General features: G+C 39.4%; 2 protein-coding genes across 10 annotated transcripts in view; one reads left to right on the top strand and one right to left on the bottom strand.

The window, feature by feature from the left end:
* PALM2AKAP2 (PALM2 and AKAP2 fusion) overlaps positions 1-23,636 on the top strand; it is a 628,408-nt gene that overhangs the window by 145,427 nt on the left and 459,345 nt on the right. The gene's annotated exons all lie outside the window — the stretch shown is intronic.
* On the bottom strand, positions 17,360-20,357 carry LOC309800903 (ribonucleoside-diphosphate reductase subunit M2-like). The gene has a single exon (XM_082615209.1). It carries the CDS (start codon positions 20,301-20,303, stop codon positions 19,692-19,694), a length of 612 nt encoding a protein of 203 aa, XP_082471335.1. The 5' UTR covers positions 20,304-20,357; the 3' UTR covers positions 17,360-19,691.

Here is a 23,636-nt window from a genome sequence, read left to right on the forward strand (position 1 = left end):
ATTATGTCAGTTTTTCCTGGAAAATGGTATGTTCCTTTGAACTGAAGATACATATTTTCCTTTATTTTTTATAAAGGTATTTGCTTCCTGGCCTTCAATTAAGAATTTTATTTTTTTTGTTATCTGCTACAGGTACATCTATTACTCACTCCCCCACCATAACTATTTTGAATTGCTTTAATTTTTTCCTGACTTTTCCATGAGCTCTTGTTACATTTTAAAGTCTATCCCCTAGGTAACTGTTGCTTAGCAGTATTTGTTTAGTCCTTGCTCATTCTAATGTAGCTTTCACTTCTGTAATAGTTTTGTTGTTATTTCATTTATTTATTTATTTATTTATTTATTTATTTATTATTATTCTTTTTGCGGTACACGGGCCTCTCACTGTTGTGGCCTCTCCCGTTGCGGAGCACAGACTCTGGACGTGCAGGCTCAGCGGCTATGGCTCACGGGCCCAGCCGCTCCACGGTATGTGGGATCTTCCCGGACCGGGGCACAAACCTGTGTCCCCTGCATCAGCAGGTGGACTCTCAACCACTGCGCCACCAGGGAAGCCCTGTTGTTATTTATTTTTGTTGAAAACAAATCTTCAATTTATTTTCTGACTGTGCCAGTTCATTTTGCACTGATTTTTTAAAGGGTTTATATTTTCCTTAATTTCTTTGAACGTGTGGAGAAGAGTTTATCTGAAAATTTCATTGATTTCTTGTGTCATTTTTCTGAAATATATTTATCTGCCTTTTGCTTGTAAATCTCTCCTCTCCTTTTTAAAAGTAATAGTTAAGTATATAGAATCCGTGCATGTTGACAACCTTGCATTTATTACTCATTTCCAAATGGAGGTAATTCTAGCCAAAACTGCTACTTGCTCAAGAGTAAGTGACAAGGGTAAGGGCAGTGTTTGGGGAAGACAGTGACTTTTGATTAGATATTTTGTCTCATAAAAATTTCTTACAACTCTACAATGTTTTCTGCTCTAAAACTACCTCGTAATGAGTGAGCAGATCACTCGGACAGGTTATACATCCCAGCTCACTTTGTGTGTGTGTGTGTATATGTGTGTGTGTAGGTGTGTGTGTATATGTGTGTGTGTGTATATGTGTGTGTGTAGGTGTGTGTATGTGTATATGTGTGTGTGTAGGTGTGTGTATGTGTGTGTGTGTGTGTGTGTGTGTGTGTTGGGGTGGGGAGACAGACAGTTACTTGGTGCTTATTTATCACTACGTGGTTGACTCTGTTTAGCATCCCAAACATAGGGGACGGGGCAATTCATCTGCAAAGGTAGTTGTTATTCTCTTCTCTTTCCTACATCTCTTGCCTCCAGACTAGTTATCTATGTTTAGTTTTTAAGTTTTCAAGCTTTCATAGATAATGAAGATAGAAGGCTCCATGTCACTTCCTGCACCACTCTGGTGAGGAACCAGCCCCTCCACACAGACGTTCCCCATGTCCCCCATGTCACGTGCCCATGCCACACCCCACCATTCCAACCCTGAGCCTCTCTGAACTTTCTCCTTACTTACAGAGAAATTTGAAAACCTACTGAGATGTGTAGAGGTATAGATCACCTTTTAGGGTTGTCCATTGATTTAATAAAACTTATACTCTTTTTGGCAGATAATTCTTTTTTTTTTTTTTTTTTTTTTTTTGCGGTATGCGGGCCTCTCACTGTTGTGGCCTCTCCCGTTGAGGAGCACAGGCTCCGGATGCGCAGGCCCAGCGGCCATGGTTCACGGGCCCAGCCGCTCCGCGGCATATGGGATCCTCCCAGACCGGGGCACGAACCCGTATCCCCTGCATCGGCAGGCGGACTCTCAACCACTGCGCCACCAGGGAGGCCCCAGATAATTCTTATAGTCTGTGATTTGAGAATCTTAGCTCTTTGCTAGTTTCATAGTAGATCAATTTTTCTTTCCAATTTTTCATTCTTTTAGTTCATTTCAGCAGGTTTCAGGGAGATAGAAAACTTGTCTTTACTGTATCTTTGAGTGAATAAATCAATGAATCTTGTGCTCCTACGAAAATAATGTTAGGAACGACCAAATGTCATTGTTATTGGAAAATTGGTTATACATATCTTTTTTCAATCAATTCTTAGGAATGTGTATGGCAAAATAAGTTCATGAATAAGATTATAAGTACTTCGCAGTGGAAGAGTTTTGGAAAGGGTATGCATAGTGGACAGTCTCTGTCTCACCCATCAAATCCGCTCTCTCCCCTTCCCCCACTGCTCTCTCTGTGCCCTAGGAGGCTGGCCCCTGTGTCTGCATCAACTAGGCTCTCTTGCCCTTTGGCTTCCTGTTGGGTTGGATCAAGGGGAGGCGCCAGCAGGAGACCCAAGGGTGGAAAGAAAGTGAGGTCAGAACATTTATTGTATCACCTCCTTTCTTGCAGGGGAGTGGGTTGGCAGTGGCTGCGTTCCTTCTGTGAAGGCCACAGCCCCTGCCTGCAGCCTTGTCCCACAGCTATAGCTCTAGTTCTCTCCCAGTGCTGAGAATCACTGCCCCCCCTACCCCGCCCCCTGCCTTTGCTCCTTCAGGACAAGGTGTGTCAGTGGCTGGCCTCCCCACTTTGTTAGCCTCTGGTGCTTCACCATCCCCTTTGGTTTTTCTTCACTCTGACCATGTCTTTGTAAAGCAGTCCCTTTATTAAGCTCTCCTCAGTTATCCAGTTTGAGTGTGCCGTCTATTTTCAGCTGGGATTCTAACTCACAAAGGATAGAAGTGTTTGAAGTCTAACAAAAACACACTTCACATTACTGGTACGGAAACTGACAACTTTTCTTTGTCTACATATTCAGGTTATTGGAGCTCAAGGCTCCAAAATATGAAATAGATGTTGACAATTGTTATGAACTTACAAAGGAGAAGCTTTAGTTCCACAAGGAACCAAAGTGTTGGCTTGCTTCACATTGAAAATGTTGTTTTTCTTATTACTTATAATAAAAATTCCCCATATTTGACTGCTCAGAGGAAGAACAATCTCAGTTATGGAGAGACTTAATTAGAATTTTGTTGTATTTAAAGAAATGAAATTTTATTTCTTCTCATTAAAGGAAGGAGCTTTACTAGTCAAAGTTCTGTTTTTGTGCATAGAACTTCATAGTATTTGACCTACTGTTTAAACATGAGTGATAATTTAACTAATCAATAGTGTATAAGTGAATGCTTCCTAAATTCTGCCAAATCAATAAAATCTGTCCCATCTTGCTTGTTCTTCTTCACAGATAGCACAAGAGCATAAAATATAGGCTAGTCAAAAGATATATTTTACAAGTTCTGAATGAATGGACTCTAAATTAAAGATATTATACTCCATCTATTTTTATAAGTATTTCATACTTAGAAAGTAAGTTGTTTAGACTGCTTATCTTGCTTTCAGTATCACCATTTCTCTGTCAATTATGTTCATTTATTCATTCGTTCAACTCATAATTATTAAGTACCTACTATGTGTTAGGTATTGTTCTAGGTCCCTGTGATACAAATATGAATATTTGATAAATAATGTATGTATGATATTCATACAAATAAGAATATGTCATAGTTTCTGTCTTCATGGAGGCCACAGTCTGTGAGGAACAAGTAATTACGAGAAAGTGTGCTAAGTGTTATGCTAGGGGAAGGTTTGATGAGATACTGTCTGAAGCACATAGCAAGGGGACAAGAGTCTAAATGAATCTAAGGAATTCAGAGATCCTACATGGGGCCAAAATCCAAGCCTGATTCTTAGCCCCTGAAATTAATTTAGCATAAAAACACTTTGTTTTTTAATGTCTGGGCTAGTCATCTTACAACTGCTTAAGTCACTTTCTAAAAAAATTAGCCAAGCCAATTCCAATATTAAAACTAGATTGAATAATTGGTAGTCTTCAAATATTTTTGTTTGCACTGCTGAGCCTATGGCTGAGGTGCCCTCCAGGACCATTCATGCTACAGAATCGTGGTAAACGTCTGCCCCCTTGAGGAATCAGAAACTCTTGTTTTTCAGCCCTTGAGGAATCAGAAACTCTGTTTTCAGATGACCATGGGAGGAGGGTTCACTAAGGTAGCAAAACAAAACAAAGAACAAAAAGCAAACAAATTGAAACAAACAGACAGGCAAAACACATGAAGATTTGCCAAGCACTGCCAAACCTTTTTGGATACTTGACTTGTTTTAGCCACCTTTGTTGAAATCATGTCCAAAGCCTCCAACTTTTGAAAAGCATTAAGATCTGCTAAAGTGTGGCTGTGAGTCATACAGGGAAGTACTAAAGAAGTTGGTCTAGAAAGAATTTGAAAGTTCTCTATCCTTCCAGTGCTTTCCTTGTCTTCCAAGACAGAGGTATCCAGTTATTTAAAGTTGATGACACCAACAATAAAGGCTTATTTCCTCAGAGACTCACACTGTAATGTGCAATGAATCCCCTGGGAATAGCATTAAAAGGCAAATCCTGATTCTGTGGATCTGGGGTGGGATTGGAGAGTCTACATTCCCAACAAGCTTCCTAGGAGATGATAATGATGCCGCTGGTCTGGAGACCACACTTTGAGTAGCAGTGTTCACAACACAGAAACACAGAGCAGGGCTGTGTATAATGCAAGAAGTGAGGGTCTCGTCCTTTTACACTTCCTCCCCCCAGACAACCCTCCTGGTAGGGGATTGCTCCCATGAACCAGAGTTCAGCAATCTGTGAAACAGGCCAATCTACAGAGCAAAAACCAGGCTCTTCATTTTAGTTGGCGTAACTTGGCAGTTCCATGTAGATAAAGTCTTTATTTTTTGGACAGTCAGGGCAGGATAGGGGGTTGTGAAAAAAAGTGTCTAGGAGGTAAATAAACGTAATCTTTTTTTTAAAATACGAATTTGAAAAGTTTTGGGGTCATAAATTTAAAATCTAAAAATATTTTTCTTTGGCCATTTCCTTAATATTTAAAAAATAACTAGTGAATGTAATTACCTTAAGTATCTGCAAATCAGTAAAATTTTGGTGTAAATGTCAAGTTATGATTCTATAAATATGATAGTCATGTTAATATGAATATGAAATGTTCAAACCAAGGAGCTTGTGGTATTATGGTTTTTGAACAAGATCAGCAAACTTAGGAATCCTTACTTTTGAAAGCCAGGGAGTAGTGATATATTTCATAAAGAATAATTTAAACATGTTAGTTAAGTTGAGTTTTCATTTATGTGAGAGGAGTATTATCCCCAAAACTCTTTCCTTGTTATGGGAGCTAAATATTCTAAGGACAGTACATATTTGAGAATTAAACTGTGCAGAATAAAGTTTAGTTATGGATTCTTGATTGCTTAATAAAATGATGACTCTCCAAACCTAATTATATTTGCATGAATTAAAGCACAGTTCTTAATGGCTCTTTATTTGTCTTCCCCCAGCCCGTGTCAGCTGCACAATGTGCCTTCCTGTTAGTTTCACTCCAGGTCTTGAAATTAGAAGTGTTTGTTATATTATGTTGATGTGCATGTGGCTTCAGTGCAAGAAAAGTAGGAGTGTTATGCCCTGGAAAAACAAAGATTAGGAGTGTGTGTGTGTGTGTGTGTGTGTGTGTGTGTGTGTAACTCTCTTTTTAAGGCCTCCTTCTAAAATGTGTATCTGTGTCTTATTTTGATACTTTCCCTTTTCCCCCATCCATCCTTACCTTGGGAATGATAAAAGGATTCCTAAGACCAAAACCCTCAGGCTGATGGAAAAGCTTTGGCCCTTGTCACCCACTGCCCAAATTTTCCTGCATCAGGAGATTGGTCATCCTTGGGGGTATAGGCTGGCATCTTGCACTCCACAGCCACAGAGGCAGGGGCTGGATGCCTGTGCACATCCTGGGCTCTGGCAGGGATGGGGAGGTTAGAGGAGAAAGTGTGAGAGAGGGACTTTTTTCTACATCTAATGAGACAATCATGGATTCCCTTTGCTAGTATTTTGTTGAGGTTTTTGCACCTATATTCATGAAGGATATTGCTTGTAATTTTCTTTTTTTTTTTACAATGGAATTCCTATTTTTTTAAAAAAAATGTTTATTTATTTGGCTGCACCAATCTTAGTTGAGGCATAAGGGATCTTTAGTTGCAGCATGCAGGATCTAGTTCCCTGACCAGGGATCGAACGTGGGCCCCCTACATTAATCCCTAATTTTCTTTTCTTGTAATGCCCTTGTCAGGTTTTGGTGTCAATGTTATGCTGACATCATAAAACTAGCAGGGCAGGGTGTCTTCCTCTTCTGTTTTCTGGAAGGATTCATGAAGTACTAGTACTATTTCTTCCTTAAATATTTGGTAGAATTCACTGGTGGAAGTTTCTGGGCTGAATTTTTCTTGATTGGAAGGCTTTAAATTACAAATTCCATTTCTTTTTTCTTTTTATTTTTTAATGAAGTTCTTTTTTAAAAAAATCTATTTATTTGATTTTTGGCTGCGTTTGGCTTTCGTTGTTGCACACGGGCTTTCTCTAGTTGTGACGAGCGATGTCTAATCTTTGTTGTGGTGCATGGGCTTCTCCTTGCGGTAGCTTCTCTTGTTGCAGAGCACGGGCTCTAGGCACATGGGCTTCAGTAGTTGTGGCATGCAGGCTCAGTAGTTGTGGCTCGTGGGCTGTAGAGTGCAGGCTCAGTAGTTATGGTGCATGGGCTTAGTTGCCCTGTGGCATGTGGGATCTTCCCGGACCAGGGCTTGAACCCGTGTACCCTACATTGGCAGGCAGATTCTTAACCACTGTGCCACCAGCGAAGTCCCACAAATTCCATTTCTTTGATAAATAAAGGACTATTCATATTTTAAATTTCTTTTTGTGTTATTTTCAGCAAGTTGCATTTTCCAAGGAATTTATCCATATCATCTAAGTCATTAAATCTATAGACATAAAGTCTTTCACAATATTCTCTTATGAACTTTTTTTGTACAATATATCCTTGTAGCTTATTTATTTTGTATAATAGTTTGTACCTCTTCATTCCCTCCCCCTTCCCTCTCCCCAGTTGTTTTTGCTCTATATCTGTGTCTATTTCTTTTTTGTTATAGTCACTAATTTATTTTATTTTTTAGATTCCACTTATAAGTCATATCATATAGTATTTGTCTTTCTCTGCCTGAGTTATTTCACTTAACATAATACCCTCCAAGTCCATCCATGTTGTTGCATATGGCAAAATTTCGTTCTTTTTTATGGCTCTCATTATCTTTTTTGTTTGTTTGTTTGTTTTTTAAATTTATTTTTTATTTATTTTTCATTTTTTTCATTATCTTTTTAATGTGCCTAGGAATTTGTAGTGGTGTTGCTGATATCATTTGTGTTTTCTCTCTTTTTTCTTGATTAGAAAAAAACCTATCAATTTTGATAATTTTTTCAAAGTATCAACTTTTGGTTTATTGTGTTCTATATTGTTTGCTTTCCATTTCATTGATTTCCATTCCTTTCTTTTTAATTTCTTTTATGCTATGTGCTTTGAGTTTATTTTGTTCTTTTTCCAACATATTAAAATGAAAACTCCTTTTCTAATATAAATATTTTAAGTTAGAAATTTCCTCATAAACAGCTGCTTGCCACAAATTTGGACTTGCTGTATTTTCACTATCATTTAGTTTGAAATATTTTCTAATTACTCTGTGATTCCCTTTTTAACTCATGAGATACCATCTAGTGTCATTTTCCTTCAGCCTGAAGAAATTCCTCTAGCAGGTTTTAATGTAATGTGTTTACACTGGTAACAGATTCTCCTGTGTTTTTATTTTAACTTCATTTTTAAAGAACATTTTTGCTGGATATAGAATTGTAGGTTGACAGGGTTTTTTTTTTTTCTTCAGTACTTTAAAGATTTCCTTGTGTTGTCTCTTACTTGCAATATTTCTGTCAAGTCAGTCATCATTTTTATCTTTGTTACCCTATATGTAATGTCATTTTTACTATGGTTGCTTTTAGGATTTTCTTTGGTTTTCAATAGTTTGGTGATAGCGTGCCTAGATGTAATTTCCTTGTGATAGTTCCTATTTGGAGTTCTGGAGAGTTCTCAGCATGTAGTTTTTCAAATACTTTTCCAAACCCATTCTCTGTTCTTTCCTTTTGGAACAACAGTTATTCACATAGTAGAGTGCTTGATGCTATCCCATAAGTCATTGAGACTCTGCTTATGTTTTTGCCCTTTTTAAATTTAAATAAATTTTTTATTTAAAAATAGGTTTAGATTTATATAAAAGTTTTAAAGATAGTTTAGAATTCATATATTCCCTCACCTAGTTTCTTATGTTGTTAACATCTTATATTACTAGTGTACATTTATCACAACTAAAGAACAAACATTGGGATATTATTATTATCTATACTCCACACTTGATAAAGATTTCACTAGTTTTCACCTAATATCCCCTTTCTGTTCCAAGATCCCACCTAGGATACCACATTATGGTTAGTCATCATGTCTCCTTACCCTCCTCCAGTCTGTAACAGTTTCTCAGACTTTCTATGTTTTTTTTATCACCGTGACAGTTTCAAGGGGTACTAGTCATGTATTTTATAGAATTTACCTCAATTTAGGTTTGTCTCATGTTTTTCTCATGGTTAGAGTGGGATTATGGCTTTTTGGAGGAAGACTACAGAGGTGAAGTGCCAGTCTCATCACGTCATCTCAGGGTTATGAACAATCAGCATGACTCATCAGTGATGATGTTAACCTTGGTCACCTGGCTGAGGTGGTGTTTGCCAAGTTTCTTCTTTGTAAATTTACTTTTCTACCTTTTGCAAGGTGTAGGGGATTAAGCTCCACCTCCTTGAGGGAGGGGTATCTGGATAATTTATTTGGAATTCTTCTATAGGGAGGCTTATCCTTTCCCCACCATATATTTGTTTATTCAATCATTTATACATACCAGCATGGATATTTATTTCATACTTTAGGTTATTATCCAATGCTATGTTATTATTTTGTTCAAATTTTTGTTTTTGTTATTGGGATCTTTCTTAGGTCGACTATTATATGCCTAAATATAGTTTTCTTGATATTTCTTCTGAAGGGTTTGGGACTCCCAGCATATATACTTTTCCTACCCCATTCTTTATCCTCTTCTTCTAGGACCCCAATTATTCATATTTTAGAGTGCTTGGTATTGTCCCATAAGTCATTGAGGCAATGATCATGGTTTTCTAAATCTTTTTCTTTGTATCTTTCTTCCATTTTGATAATTTCTCTTGATCCACCTTCACATTCAGTGTTTTTTCCCTGCATTGTCCAATTTGCTGTTAATCACATCCAGTGAATTTTTAAATTTCAGATATTTTCTTTTTCAGTTCCAGGATTTGTTTTTGGTTCTTTGTTAATTTCCATATCTCTGTGAATTTTCTTATCTTTTCACCTGTTATACCCACATTTTCCTGTAGCTCCTTTGACAGATTTACCATAGTTATTCTAAAGTCCGTATCTTCTAATTCCAGTATCTGGGTCTTCTGTGGGCCTGTTTCAGTTGACTGTTTTTTTCTTCATGACTCTAGTTCACATTGTCTTCACTTTCATGGTGCTTACAGAAGTTATTGAAATGATGATGGAGGACGCCCACATTACGTGGTATCTGCCTAGCACCTCCTAAGGCAATCTGCTCTACAAAATTTCTTACTAAAGTATCCAGAAGATACTAAAAAGATAAAAAAATTTCAACACCCCAAATTGAGACAAATGACCCTCTGGAAGGGGTCATATTGTCACCCTCTGGAAGGAATTTCCACTAATTATGAAGCCAATGGAAATGGGAAGAGGACAGCATTCAGTGTCCTACCTGTGCTTTGCCTCTGGAAAGGGAGTAGCCTCACATCCCCAAAACAAGGTCGAGAGAGTTTTTCCCCCTCCCTCACTCTCTGCCTGATTGACTGTACAGTCCGAAAATCAGGCAGCTTTACCTCTATTCATTTCAAGGCATATATTCAGTGACTTCTGTGTCAGGAAAATGGGGAAGGAAACAGAGGAATTAGTGTTCGTCCACTGTAATCTTGGAGTTTAGCTAATGAGAAACGTTCTGCAAGACACGGAAGAGATAATTGGGTGAATGTTGGTATCTTCATTAAGATAGGGAATGCAGGAGGCAAGAGCAGATTTAGACAACAGACGATGAGTTCAGTTTTATACTTGCTGAGTTTGAGGCTCCTGTGTTTTATTAAGATCATTAAGATGTGAGGTACTTTTAGATTTAATTATAATCATTAAGAGTTTTCAAATAGATCCAAGGGAATAACTGGTAGAAATTTGGCCAAGTGATTGGAGTTTAAGCTAGAAGTGATATGGGCTTGGAAAACATAGAGTAGTTGAAGTCAAGGATATGGATGAAAGAAAAGGACCCTGGATAAATCCCCAAGGGGCACCAACATTTTAAGTTCAGGCAAAGGAAAAAGAACATGCAAGGAGAGATGGAAAGATGTCACAGAAAGAGTGGTATCTCAGAATCTAAGGAAGTAAAGTGCTTCAAGAAAGAGAAAACAGTTCACAGTGTCAAATGTTTCAGATTAGGTAAGTCTTAAGTATGTAAACTGAATGGATGTATTAAGTAAGATTAAGTAAGATGAATGTCGAAACTCGATTGCTGGAATTGAGTACTAGTTATCCACTGGTTATCTTCGGCAAAGAAATTTTGGAGGAATGATGGGGGTAGAAGTGAGATTCCTATGGGCTGAGTGAATGAGGGGGAAAAAGTAAGGGTCGCAAAAGTCTTTCTAGAAATTTGACTTTGAAAATAAAGCTAATGGACAGTAGCTAGAAGATTATGTAGGATCAAAGGAAGATTCTTTTGTTCATGAGCAAGACTTGAATACATTTATATTCTTAAGGGAAGGAAGCAAGTGAGATCAATATGGAAGAGAGAATGATGAGCTAGTTCCTAGAGGTGGACCTACAGAGGAGCAGGCAAATTTACTGGCAAACCACTTACTCTCTGGTTCACAGGACCCAAATCAGAGATTTTTTTTTGGATCCCTTAGTTCTTAAGTGAAATTATGCTGCTGCAGAGATCATAGAGGACTTTAACATAAGGTCTGACTTGGCCATAGAATTCTTTCCAGACTAAGGATGATGTTGGCTTTGTCCTTCATTTTAAGAAAGAGGTCTCTTCTACCTTAGGCCTCCTAACTATAGCAGGCTATCATTAACATTAATAACATTAACAGAATAAACTTGTAAAAACAGGTTCATTCTAAAAAGGTTTGAGGTGATTTAATAGATTTTTATTTTAATAATACAATTGGATAAAAAGAAATGGGTGATAAAATCAAGACAAAAGGAAAATTAGGTTTGGGAATATAGATTAAGGCTGAGCAAGATTAGGACACAGCAAATGCATATCACATGGTTCTGTTCACTTGCTGAAGGTGGGCCGCACATTTGGCACTAGGCTTGCCTGTGGCCAGAACAAAGATGGAAAGCAACTGGTTACAAGATTCAAAATGCCTAAATGAAAAAAAAACAAAAAAACTAGTTATTAAGGAGAAAACAGTTTTTCTTAGGTCCAAGGCTTGAGAGAAATTTCTCTCATGAATGCTCAATGTTCCCACATTAAACCCACAGGAATTTCCTTGCAATGCCCCTCACTGAAAGTGGATGACAGAACAACCATATGCATTACCTTTTACAGAAAGAAGTATCAGTGAGGGGCATTTAATAGGTACTAAATACTTAAAAGATTCCGACTACTTTCATAGGTCCTGTTACTTACGCTGCAGTAGTTCCTCACATAACCTCTGTCCAGGGTTTCACCCTTAATTTTCACACCCTTTCCAGCCCCTGAGATAAACATGATCCGCATTTCATTTCAGAATGGATGAAAAAAATGATCTGTTTCAGTTCCCTTTCTCATTGTTGACTGTCCTTTACACTCAATCTAAGAGAAGCAGAAAAGCACTTGGTACTGAGAGCTGATAATGTTGGTTTTCATCTATTTGAAAGTCATTAAGATTTTCAAATAGATACCAATTCTCAGGGCACATACTTATCTAGCAGAGATAATCTCTGGGCCTTCCTAGTGTCCAGCAGAGACAAGGTATAGACAGAGGAAATTAAAGTTCTGGGAAGAGGATATCACTGTTGGCCTAAATGTTACAGTAGCCTTTTTTTTTTTTCCCCCTGGCTAGAGGTAAGCCAGAATTTAATTATACTGCTGATGGTTTGGCTTGATGAGTGTAATGGTTGCTAATTCAGAGGTTGCTGGGAATCAATATATATTTTTTTCAGCAAGTAATAACATGTTTGCTTTGAAATCTTTTATCTAAGTGTAAGATTCAACGTGAAAGCTTTTTGAGGCAAGAATTCTGGTAAAGGCACTATGGGAAAGGCAGATTCCTGTTTAGGGCTTAGATCTGCCCTGGTAGATCTGATTTACAGAAGCCCCTCCTCACCTCTGGAACATGATTTTAGAAATCTCCAGGCACCAAAAAGTCCTTCAGGGGCTGAGTCTGTGTTACTGGGTACCTCTGTGTGTCTGGAACTCCATCAGCTTTCTGTTGGGGCTTCTTCCTGTGAGTGTTCCAGACTGCACATGACCAAGCTGTGGCTGTGGAAGGCATCCTGTTGACAGCACTAATTTAAATGAAAATGCTTTCATTCTGTAGATGTACCAGATTAGAGGGAAGCTATTTCAGAACTGAAAAGAGCAAAGACACACTAAGAGACCAGTGGTGTGAGAATGGGAACAGTCAGTGTGTAGAACTCTTGTGAAGAGCTGGTTCCTTCACCAGCCAGAGGCCCTTGTTCTTTGCTGTTTCATGGATGCAGACCTTGCCCTCACCAGGTGGAAGTAAATTACCACTTCCCTCTTGGGAAAGGAACCCATTTATACCTGTCTGATTTTTGCCTTTGGAAACTCTGACTTAGTATATGATCTTTGGAAAGTAATTGAACTTCCAGCCTTCAGGGGCCACTTGAGTATGATCTAGACTAATTATATTTGGCTTTTTCATACCTTGCTGGGAGATACAGAACAAACCCAAAGCACAGAATTCTGAAGCTCAACAGTCATCTAGTTTAGCCTAGTGTCCAGGTGTGTGAACTCAGAGGTAAGTGTTCTCCATTACAATTGGACCCACATTTTAAAAATCCACCCCCCCACCCCGCCGCAAGGGTTAAGAAACTCCTCTCGTTGATGGTTAGAGTGTTTCATTACTTTTAGGCAAGGAGATGCTCTTTGTAATGAGAAATATTGTTACTAGAGGTGGAAATACTGTACTGTAGAGTCAATTCCCTAATTATGTTTGACAGGCTGCTTCATTTACTCTCTGTGTGACTTGGTAAAGTCCCCTTGTTCATTCTGAAGTGTTCATCTGTAAAATGGAGTAGTAATCCCGTCTCTCTAGATTCATGCAAGAAGATGTTTTTTTCCAACTCTTACGTGATGATGTTATTTTATACTTTATCAACATTTATTTCTGGAAACTAACCAATTCTCATCGATGACTCACATTTGCCTTATGGTTCACCTGGATTCCCAGGTGGTTCTGGCTACACCTGGGTCTGCTGAGTTAGTTTCTTCCTGCAATGTGTATGGTTTGGTTTTGATTCAAATGGTGCAGCTTATGTTTAAACTCCATTCTCTGTTACTGAAGCCAAGTCACACACAGACAGGCCCAGACTCACTTGCAGATGGGTCCACTTCCTCTCATGGGTGGTCAGAGCAGGACAGTCACATGGTGGGAGGGGGGTGGGTGGAGGCACAGACCCTGCTCTCACACCTGCTCCCATCACTGCTCCACAGCAGGACAACAGTCCACGTGCAGTTACGCCCCAAAGCTCAGCCCTGCCTTTGGATGTTACCTCAGAGAAAGATCTCAGATGTATGCTAAGAATAACTACTATCAGGACATTGATCAAGGTCCTTAAATCTTTTTTTTTTTTTTTTTGGTACCACATCTTTTTGGCAGTTTAATGAAGCCTATGGATTCCTTTAAAAAATCCCATAAAATGTGTAGGATTACAAAATTTAAAACACACAAATATAGCCACTAAAATATTTTTTTAATGTGATATAGTAAGGCGTGTACTTTATTCATGCATTAAGTATCAAGCCGAACAGCAGATCAAATAACTACAGTTAATTTCAAAGTTGCGATGAGTATATCAGTTATTTCAACATATCTGCAACAATTGTAACATGAAAATACCTGTGATTTATATTAGTGACAAAGTCACAGGTACTGCTTCTCCTACTGTGGTTTGTGACCTACATTCATAACTGGAAGAAATGCTAAATTTCAGTTAGATATTAGTGAAAATAAATTTGTAACTCTTTTCCCTATCAAGTTCTTGAATCCCCTGACTTCTATCCCAGGCGAAGGACCCTAGAATTTTTTTAATTTATTTTTTATTTTTTATTTTTTTGCGGTGCGCGGGCCTCTCACTGTTGTGGCCTCTCCCGTTGCGAAGCACAGGCTCCGGACGCGCAGGCTCAGTGGCCATGGCTCACGGGCCCAGCCGCTCCGCGACATGTGGGATCTTCCCGGACCGGGGCACGAACCCGCGTCCCCTGCATCGGCAGGCGGACTCTCAACCACTGCGCCACCAGGGAAGCCCAAGGACCCTAGATTTGGTCAGTAACGAAAGCAGAAGAAAAGATAAGTATAAGAAAAATTGGAAAGCTTACTTTTTCAGTGTACAGTTACATGAATATTAAGTACATTTCAAACAACTAACAATAAATGTGCTTTAGTTTGGTGGTTAGCACAGCTTTTTGCATACGTTGTCTTGGATAAATATCCATTGGTTTGAAGAAACTAACAAAAACATTGCTAACATTGCTTTGCATTCAGGCATCTACTGTGTCTTCTTCCTCCAGTGGACTGTGAACTCTTTAAGGGCACAGTAGCTTTCCCATGATATAGGAGCCAGTAAGTGTTAAATGAAAAAATTCATATGATATAATATAATATCTGGATTAAGTCAGAACGCCTTCAAAGTATCATCTGCTTAGCTTTGTATTGAATAATACCCTATTAGATAGGGAAGAGAGAGTCCTCACTAATTTCTGGCAGAATTCTATCTAATAGCCCCCATTTATTATTTATTGTATGTCAGGGATATAATTGTCATTTAATACTCACAATAAGGGACTTCCCTGGTGGCACAGTGGTTAAGAATCTGCCTGCCAATGCATGGGACATGGGTTCGAGCCCTGGTCCGGGAAGATCCCACATGCTGCGGAGCAACTAAGCCCGTGCACCACAACTATTAAGCCTGTGCTCTAGAGCCTGCGAGCCACAACTACTGAGCCCGCGTGCCACAACTACTGAAGCCTGCATGCCTAGAGCCCATGCTCCGCAACAAGAGAAGCCATTGCAATGAGAAGCCCGCGACCGCAAGGAAGAGTAGCCCCTGCTCGCCACAACTAGAGAAAGCCCGCGTGCGGCAACGAAGACCCAACGCAGACAGAAATAATAAATAGATAAATAAATACTCACAGTAAGCTTGTGGGTATGTATTACCCACATTCAACAATGCAGTTCACATATCATTGAGAGTCTATGTGCGATAAGCCATGGCGGGCTTTTTGCTCTAAGTGCAATGGCACACTGGGGAATAGAGAGATGAAACAGATAACGGTTCCTGCCTGCAGATATCTTATAATCCAGTAGAGGAGAAAGATATGTATAGGCCTAATCATGAGACAAGGTGAACAAAGGCAGACTAAGGGGTCAGCATGACAAAGAGCACTGGGGCAGATGGAGTCTTTTTTTTCTGGAAATGGTGGATTTTTCAGAGGAACTAAAGCTTGAGGAGAGAAGGAAGGGGGGTAGCAGGAGAGAAGGCTGAAAAGGTTGAGATTTAAATTTCAGAGCTAAGTGTTTTAGACTTATTATATACATAGTTCAAAAATACCACTGCTGTCTTCAAACTACATACCAACATATTGATATGCCTCGTTCTAGTCACTGTACACTTAGATGATCGTGATTTTGAAGGAGCCTCTCAGAACCATAATGAATCTTGTGTTTTTAAGATTAAGTATAATCAACACTCCTCTCCTTATCCCTGGTGGAAGTCTTGTTCAAAGAATACAGGTGACTCCAAATATATGACAGGAACAGAAGCATCTAACTGCCGTATGTGACCAACCTAACATTGCTAATTTGAAGCACTGATTTGCTCTCAGACTCTGGTGAAGCATCATCATAGTGGTTCATAGTAATTTTCCCAAATAAAAATTTTAAGAGGATTAATAACACAGTAATTTGATCCAACTTTATTCTCTTGGACTAGTCAAGGCAATTAGGGAGCTGTCATCCATGCCATGCCTCTGTTTATCCTAATGAGAAGCACCCTGATTTATAGTGAAGGCTGACAGTTTAATGTAGCTCAGAACATAATTAGTGAACTCTAATGACCAGTGTGATCAGAATGGTATAAACAGAACCATTTCTCAGAATATGTGCTGTTTTGATGTTTCTGGATCATGTTGCTTTGCTTGCTCTAGGAAAAATATTGCTTTGTACATGGTTCACTAGATAAACAGTTGCATCTTCTACCAAAATATGTTTTTCATATAATCATCTGTTTAAGTATATCTGTGGCCTTTGAATGTATAGAATAATGGAATATTTGCAAAGATGGGGTTTTAAAAGTGTTCTAATCCAATTACCTTCCTTTATAAATGGAGACTTCCAGACGCAAAGAGAGAGAAAAGATTTGCCTAAGGCCATTTGACTCCATAAGAGTGGACCTTGGATGGGACCCCGGCCAATGCCTTGGCCCCACTCAAGGCTGATCCCATGTGTGGGTAGTTTTTAGGGCACTTGATCTTTTATTTGTTTGGAGTACCTTATGCTGCATGAGAACGTGTTTCTCTGCCAGGTTCCTGGGGACTTCTGACCAAGTACCATTGTGTATTTTGCACTAAATGGAGAAGTTCTGTCATTGGTGAAGTATCACTCCTTCTCCTCTCATTTCTTGCCTTTGTTTCTGAACTCCCTTCTTGTAATAGATAGAATGGTGGCCTTCTCAAAAGATATGCCCATGTCCTAACCCCTAGATTCTAAAAATATGACTTTCTTTGGAAAAGGGGTCTTTGCAGATGTAATTAATTTAAGGATCTCAAGATGAGATTATCCTGGGTTTAGGGTGGGCCCCAGATTCATTGTTGAGTGTCCTTAGAAGAGAAAGGCAGAGGGAGGTTTGAGACACAGAGACACAGGAGAAAGTCATGTCAAGAAATAGGCAGAACCTGGAGTTACGCAGCTACAAGTCAAGGAACAACATGCCAAAGATTGCCGGGAGCCACCAGAAACCAGGAGTGAGGCATGGAATAGGTTTTCCCTCAGAACCTCCAAAAGGAACCAAAGAAGATGCTAATCGATACTAACAGAGTGAAAGGCAAATAAATGTTTACTTTTTTTTTTTTTTCAAGGAACGGACATGAGAACGGTTTTATTTAAATCACTGACACCTGCGCAGTACTCAACATCAGGACTCTGAAATGCTTTAGACAAAATGTTTCCCTTTAAACAGATTAAAAAACCGAATCTTAGTTGGCAGAAGCTAGTGCTTGTATCACACAGCTAATGGGAGGTAGAATCCCAAAATCTGCTTCCAAGTGCCACCTGCACCTGACAACGCCAGGCAAAGTGTTTATTTTTGTGTTGCACAAGTGTAAGGACCATAAAATCTAGATTAACTTTATAACAATAATTTAAAAGGTAGAAAAGGGTCCCATACTACAGAAGTGTTTAAATTGACTATTTTACCATTTATATTAATACAATAAATGAAGAAAACTGACAGTAGAACAGGCCAGTGGTCAGCCAACACACAACACAATGTGTTAACAAATACGGCCAAAGGATTGGTGTGTGTCATGCATTACCTTCCACGTAACATCTTTTTTGGAGGCGGGAGGGAACAGAAAGGCAGATGGATTCAAACTAGCCCTATTAAATATATCTATTAAGTTTATACTTTCTCTGAAATTAATATTTGAGTGGAACATGTATTAATTATTCACATAACACCAGCTTTCTACTGAAGTTTAAGAATCCAGTAGATGATGCTCACATTTACGCAAATCCTAGGAGCAATTGCACGGAACAATATCCACTCAATCAATTACGAACTGCAGAACAATACTAGGTAATTATTTCAAAGTATGAACTACAGATATGATATAAAAAAAATATAGCAGAACTTTCTAATTTAAAGTACAAATGGTTAAGTCAACAGTACCTACTTACACACAAATTAAACAAAACCAGAATAAACACTCAACTTTTAGGAGAAGCAATTTCAGTCCTGGTTTTACCACTTAATAGGAGAAAGATCTTATGTGGGTCCTTTCATTCAGGGATGATTTGAAAACCAACTTACAAAGTTAATATCTTGGATCCCAGCTAGGAAAACTCTTAAAGGACCTTTCATACTAACTTGAAGTTGGGGGACATACAATTTGAGAAATTAAATGATACCGCCCCTCATGCACACCCAGGTTACCCACAGTGAGTCCGATCACACTTCCGTTCCTAATGACCTAAGTTAAGAGTGTCCTTTCTCCACATCTCTTACCCCGCAATACTCGACGTGGGCTACAGAACACAAAACCAACCTGTGTTCTGTGTGGCACCACCTGGCTGATACTGATACCTAAGTGTGCACAGGACTGAGTTAAAAAGCTCTTCAATTCATCAAAGAAAAGAAAGAATAAAAATAACACCCTTAGTTTACACAGGCTTAACCTATGTTGATCACCTACTAAATCTTGAATTGGCCCCCGTTAGTGGTAAATAGAATACTTTTGTATTTGGTGTAGAAACCAACAAATTTAGGTTAAATCAAGCCTTCACCCTGACAGTACAAACTATGTTTATTTGTGTGTAAAGTGCCAGTTTTATATACAAATCATAAGTAAACTTTAAAATCTGCTTTAAAATCTGAAGCAGTGAGTCTGATGTCTTCCTATTGCCTTGTGGTAGTAACTGTTTAATCCTGCTGGATCAAACTTGCTTGACTCCCCACACTTTGAGGCCAAGGAAGGTGCTGTTAAGAGCCAGGGTGAAGTCGTGCACAGCCAGCCTGCTTGCAAACGCCAAACATGGACAAGATCTTTCGTAAGAATCCGAGTAGCTTCTGTCTACGCTTTCAACCTAGGTGACCCCACTAGCATTAACAGGATTGACTTTGAGGTAGCTACACAGTTTTAAACATGCCATTAATGAACTTTATGGGCGATTTATGGTGTAGCCGGTTAATACAGTTCAAGTAGCTGATTTCTCTTTTGATGAGAAGGAAAAAAAGAAAAATCAGCAAAATAAGAGCACATCTTCAGTTCGCTTAGAAGTCAGCATCCAAGGTAAAGGAATTCTCTGTCGGACTGGACATCACTCCCATCCTCTGATACTCGCCTACTCTCTTCTCAAAGAAGTTAGTCTTCCCTTCCAGTGAAATATTCTCCATAAAGTCAAATGGATTTTCTACTCTGAAAACCTTGCTAAAACCCAGCTCCAGCATAAGTCTGTCTGCCACGAATTCGATGTACTGCTTCATCAAAGTGCAATTCATCCCAATGAGCTTCACTGGCAGGGCCTCCGTCAGGAACTCCTGTTCTATCCTAACTGCATCGACGATTATTTCTTTGACTCTCTGCTCCGAAGGTTTGTGTAGCAGGTGTTTGAACATCAGGCAGGCAAAGTCACAGTGTAAACCCTCGTCTCTGCTAATAAGTTCATTGGAAAATGTGAGGCCGGGCATCAGTCCTCATTTTTTGAGCCAGAATATCGATGCAAAAGAACCAGAAAAGAAGATTCCTTCCACTGCGGCAAAGGCTACGACTCGTTCTCCATACGTAGCCTCTTTGTCCCCAATCCAGCACAAGGCCCAATCTGCCTTCTTCTTTACACAAGGCATTGTCTCAATGGCGTTGAAGAGAAATTCCCTTTCTTTGGAATCTTTAATGTAAGTGTCAATGAGGAGACTATACATTTCAGAATGGATGTTTTCCATGGCAATTTGGAAGCCATAGAAACAACGGGCTTCCGTAATCTGAACTTCCTGGCTAAACCGCTCCACCAAGTTTTCATTTACTATGCCATCACTTGCTGCAAAGAAGGCCAGAACATGTGAAATGAAATATCTCTCCTCAGGCTTCAGGGCTTCCCAGTGCTGCATGTCCTTGGAAAGGTCCACCGGCTCGGCGGGCTCCTGGAAGATCCTCCTCGCGGTCTTGCTGGCCAGCACGCGGGTCCCGCTGAGGGACGGGGGAGTGTTCTCCTTGTCCGCCAGGCTGAGCCCCTTCATAGGCGAGAGCTGGAGGGGATGCTGCTGCTGCGGGTCAGCGATGGTGGCGAGCGGGACGCGGACGGAGAGCATGGCTGCGTACGATTCGGCAAGGTGGGGCTGCGCGCAGGTCCGGGAAGATGTTTACTTTTAAAAAGTGCATAATGGTGCAGCTCAACAGGCTGTCAAGAAATGAGGCACTGCAGAGAAGATAATACAGAAAAGATTGAAATGCTCAAGGAGAGGTAAATTCCATGGTAGCCTTTGTGAAGCCAAACGTATCCTTCTGTAATCATCGGTTATAAGACTCTAGTTGTTACCATCATCAGACCTCAGTTCTGTCCCTTCTGCAGAATCACATTCCCATCAGAGGGCTAACGGTGACAAAACTCACTAAACAAGTAAGCAGTGATTGACTTTGGGTCCCTTAATCCTTCTGATCCTCAATTTTTCATCTGTAAGATGAACAAAAATTGTATCTTCCTCAAAGTCTTTTCGAGGTCACAACATGAGATAGCTGTGATATATGACTTTAAGAGGGCATAATAAATAACACCTCTTACTTGCTTGAGTTCTGAACAAACTGAGAAATAAGACCAAAGAATCAATAGATGGAAGACCAAAATATAATATCACCTTCATGATACTGGTAAAGGCTAAGTTGGAGTCCATGTTAGTGTGAGACTTCCATGAGACAGCTACATCCCTGCATGGGGTAAACTTAACTTTCCAGTCTCAGGCTAAACCGGACCCTGCCTGGGGGAGGGTCTCCGGAGGAGCTCGGTAAGTCACGGGCTCCCTACGGCCTGGCCCACTTCTGAGAGAAAGAGGCAGGGTAATGCATGTCAAATTCCTGCCACCAAATTCACTACTCAACTGAGTGACTCCCAGGGGAAGAGTGAGCAAGAGGTGGACCAAGGCCAGAAGTGTCCTGGAAATAGAGCTGCTTCCACATGAATGGAAGCATCTGGAGTATCTTTCTGTTTTGTGAATCCATTAGGGCTGAGCCTGTGCTCAGCCATGGAGTGGCCATCCCTGTGGGAGGGGGATCCCTGGGCATCAGGACAGTCCTATTCTTATCCTTGGAAGACTGTTCTCCCCACCAGCCCACTGCTCACCAGCACTTCATCCTGCCTTGGCTTGTGTCCAAGATAATATCTTTAATTTAGTTCACAATCTAGAAATATGTACTTTAAAAAATATGTAGTATTTAGCAAAAGGTCTTGAAAGAAATCAGTTACAGGTAAATTATATCTTGGTAATTATGAGGTTAGAAGAATAAATCTTTTTCTTTTCTGGATGCTGACTTAAAAAGGAGATTGAATCTCTCCTTTTCTCTGTCATGCATATTCCTCCAAGATCCATCTGATCTCTGCTCTAAATTTATGTCTCTTGATCTCCAGTTGACTTTAAAACTCTTCGTAATTTTGGAATGGTCTTCAGTTATCTTTTCGTCATTACAGCTTAATACTGCATAGTTGGGAAGAACACATCATGTTCACAGCTTGTAATAGCTATGCCATTGCCATTGTTCTCATATATAAAGTTTGGGTTTTTCTCCCCCAGACTGAGTTCAAAGATAAAATTAAGTAGGGTACATGGAGCCCCGGGATTAAATGTTCTAAATAGCTAAGTACACGTTGGCTTAACAAATATAACTTACAAATGTGTAAATACTCTATTCCTTCTTGGGCACCGAACGCACATAGGACCTGCTTACAAGGTTATGATCATGTCCTATACAATTATGAGATAAAACAAGATCTTAGTTTAAAAAATTTGTTTTTAAAGATTTATTATTTATTTATTTATTTTTGGCTGCATTGGGTCTTAGTTGCGGCATGCGGGATCTTCATTGAGGCATGCGGGATCTTTCATTGTGGTGCCCTGGCTTCTCTCTAGTTGTGGCCTGCGGGTTTTCTCTCTCCAGTTGTGGTGCTCAGGCTCCAGGGCGCATGGGCTCTGTAGCTTGCGGCATGCAGGCTCTCTAGTTGAAGCACGCAAGCTCAGTAGTTGTGGTGCACGGGCTTAGTTGCCCCGCGGCATGTGGGATCTTCGTTCCCTGACCAGGGATCGAACCTGCATCCCCTGCATTGTAAGGCAGATTCTTTACCACTGGACCACCAGAGAAGTCCCTAAAAACTTCAGTAAAAAATTTTTTTATCAGAAATATTTTTTAATTGAAGTATAGTTGATTTACAATGTTGTCTTAGTTTCACATGTACGGCAAAGTGATTCATTTATACATACATATATATACATATATATATTCTTTTTCAGATTCCTTTCCCTTATAGGTTATTACAAAATATTGAGTATAGTTCTCTATGCTATATAGTAACAAGAGCTTAGTTTTATGTGTTATATGTTCTGCAACAGCCGTTCTGCCTGTCTGAGATATTTCTCCCGACTTCAGCATGAGAACACTGGCCGCTTCTCAGAATGAAGAATGAATGTGTATATTTCAGAACAAAAGCTATAAAAATGGCTTTTAAGTGCCCTCAGGAGGGGCCTGGAAAAATCTTGAAAGGGGGAAAGTTGAAGGGGTAGTTGGAAGAATTTGCTGTTGGCATAAAATCAGAAGAGGTTCAAATATAACCACAATATAAAATATATAAATGTTCTCCTCTAAAGCACTTAGATCTCTGAGATGCATGAATGTTGTATTACTTTGAGCCAGATCTTGAACACACACACACACAGGGCTTCATATGTTCTGTAGCTAACTATAAACTGTCAGGGTAAAATGGGTTACTGAGAGAAAACGTGATTGAATCAGTATCTGGTTGAAGAGTGGAGTAGAAAGATTCCTTCTCCTTTGGTTTTCTTTCCTCTTTGAGTAAATTAACTCTATTTATTTATAACATAGACTCATGGATCCTGGGAGAGGGAAAAAAACTTACTTAGAAAGGAAGTGGTATCATTTCCTACCAAATTTAGGAGTTTTCTCCCTAGCATTCCAAATTCTGGTCTTCCTACTTTTATTTGAAGAGGCCTAAGAATGCAGAGTTCTGAAATCATAAGACACCCATGCTCTTTGCAGACAGTGGTAGCCACTAGAAGCCTCTTGTATCTGAATTGACCTTCCTCTCCCTATAATATTCATCCTTTGCTTTTTATTCAGTCTTTTGAAACTAAAGGAAATAAATTAAGTTCCCTGCCCTTCTCTCGTAACACTCTTTAAGGTGTTGGAAGAAACCTCTCATATTGCAATGTCTTTTTTTTCTAATTTTTATGCAAGTTTTGCACAGCTGAAGAAATGGCATTTCCAGGGCAGAACTGATATCTTAACAATACTGAGTCTTCTCATCCTTAAAGATGATATATAGCTCTCCATTTATCTCGGTATTCTTTAACTTCTCTCAGCAAGATTTTTTACTTTTTCAGTGTGCAGGTTTTACATATATTTATCTGTATGTATTCCAT

The sequence above is a fragment of the Mesoplodon mirus genome (genome assembly GCF_964341445.2).
Source record: "Mesoplodon mirus genome assembly, chromosome: 1".
Taxonomy (NCBI): Eukaryota; Metazoa; Chordata; class Mammalia; order Artiodactyla; family Ziphiidae; genus Mesoplodon; species Mesoplodon mirus.

Excerpts from the sequence above, each read along its gene's own strand:
- LOC309800903 (XM_082615209.1), bottom strand. The coding sequence starts at position 20,303 with ATGCTCTCCGTCCGCGTCCCGCTCGCCACCATCGCTGACCCGCAGCAG.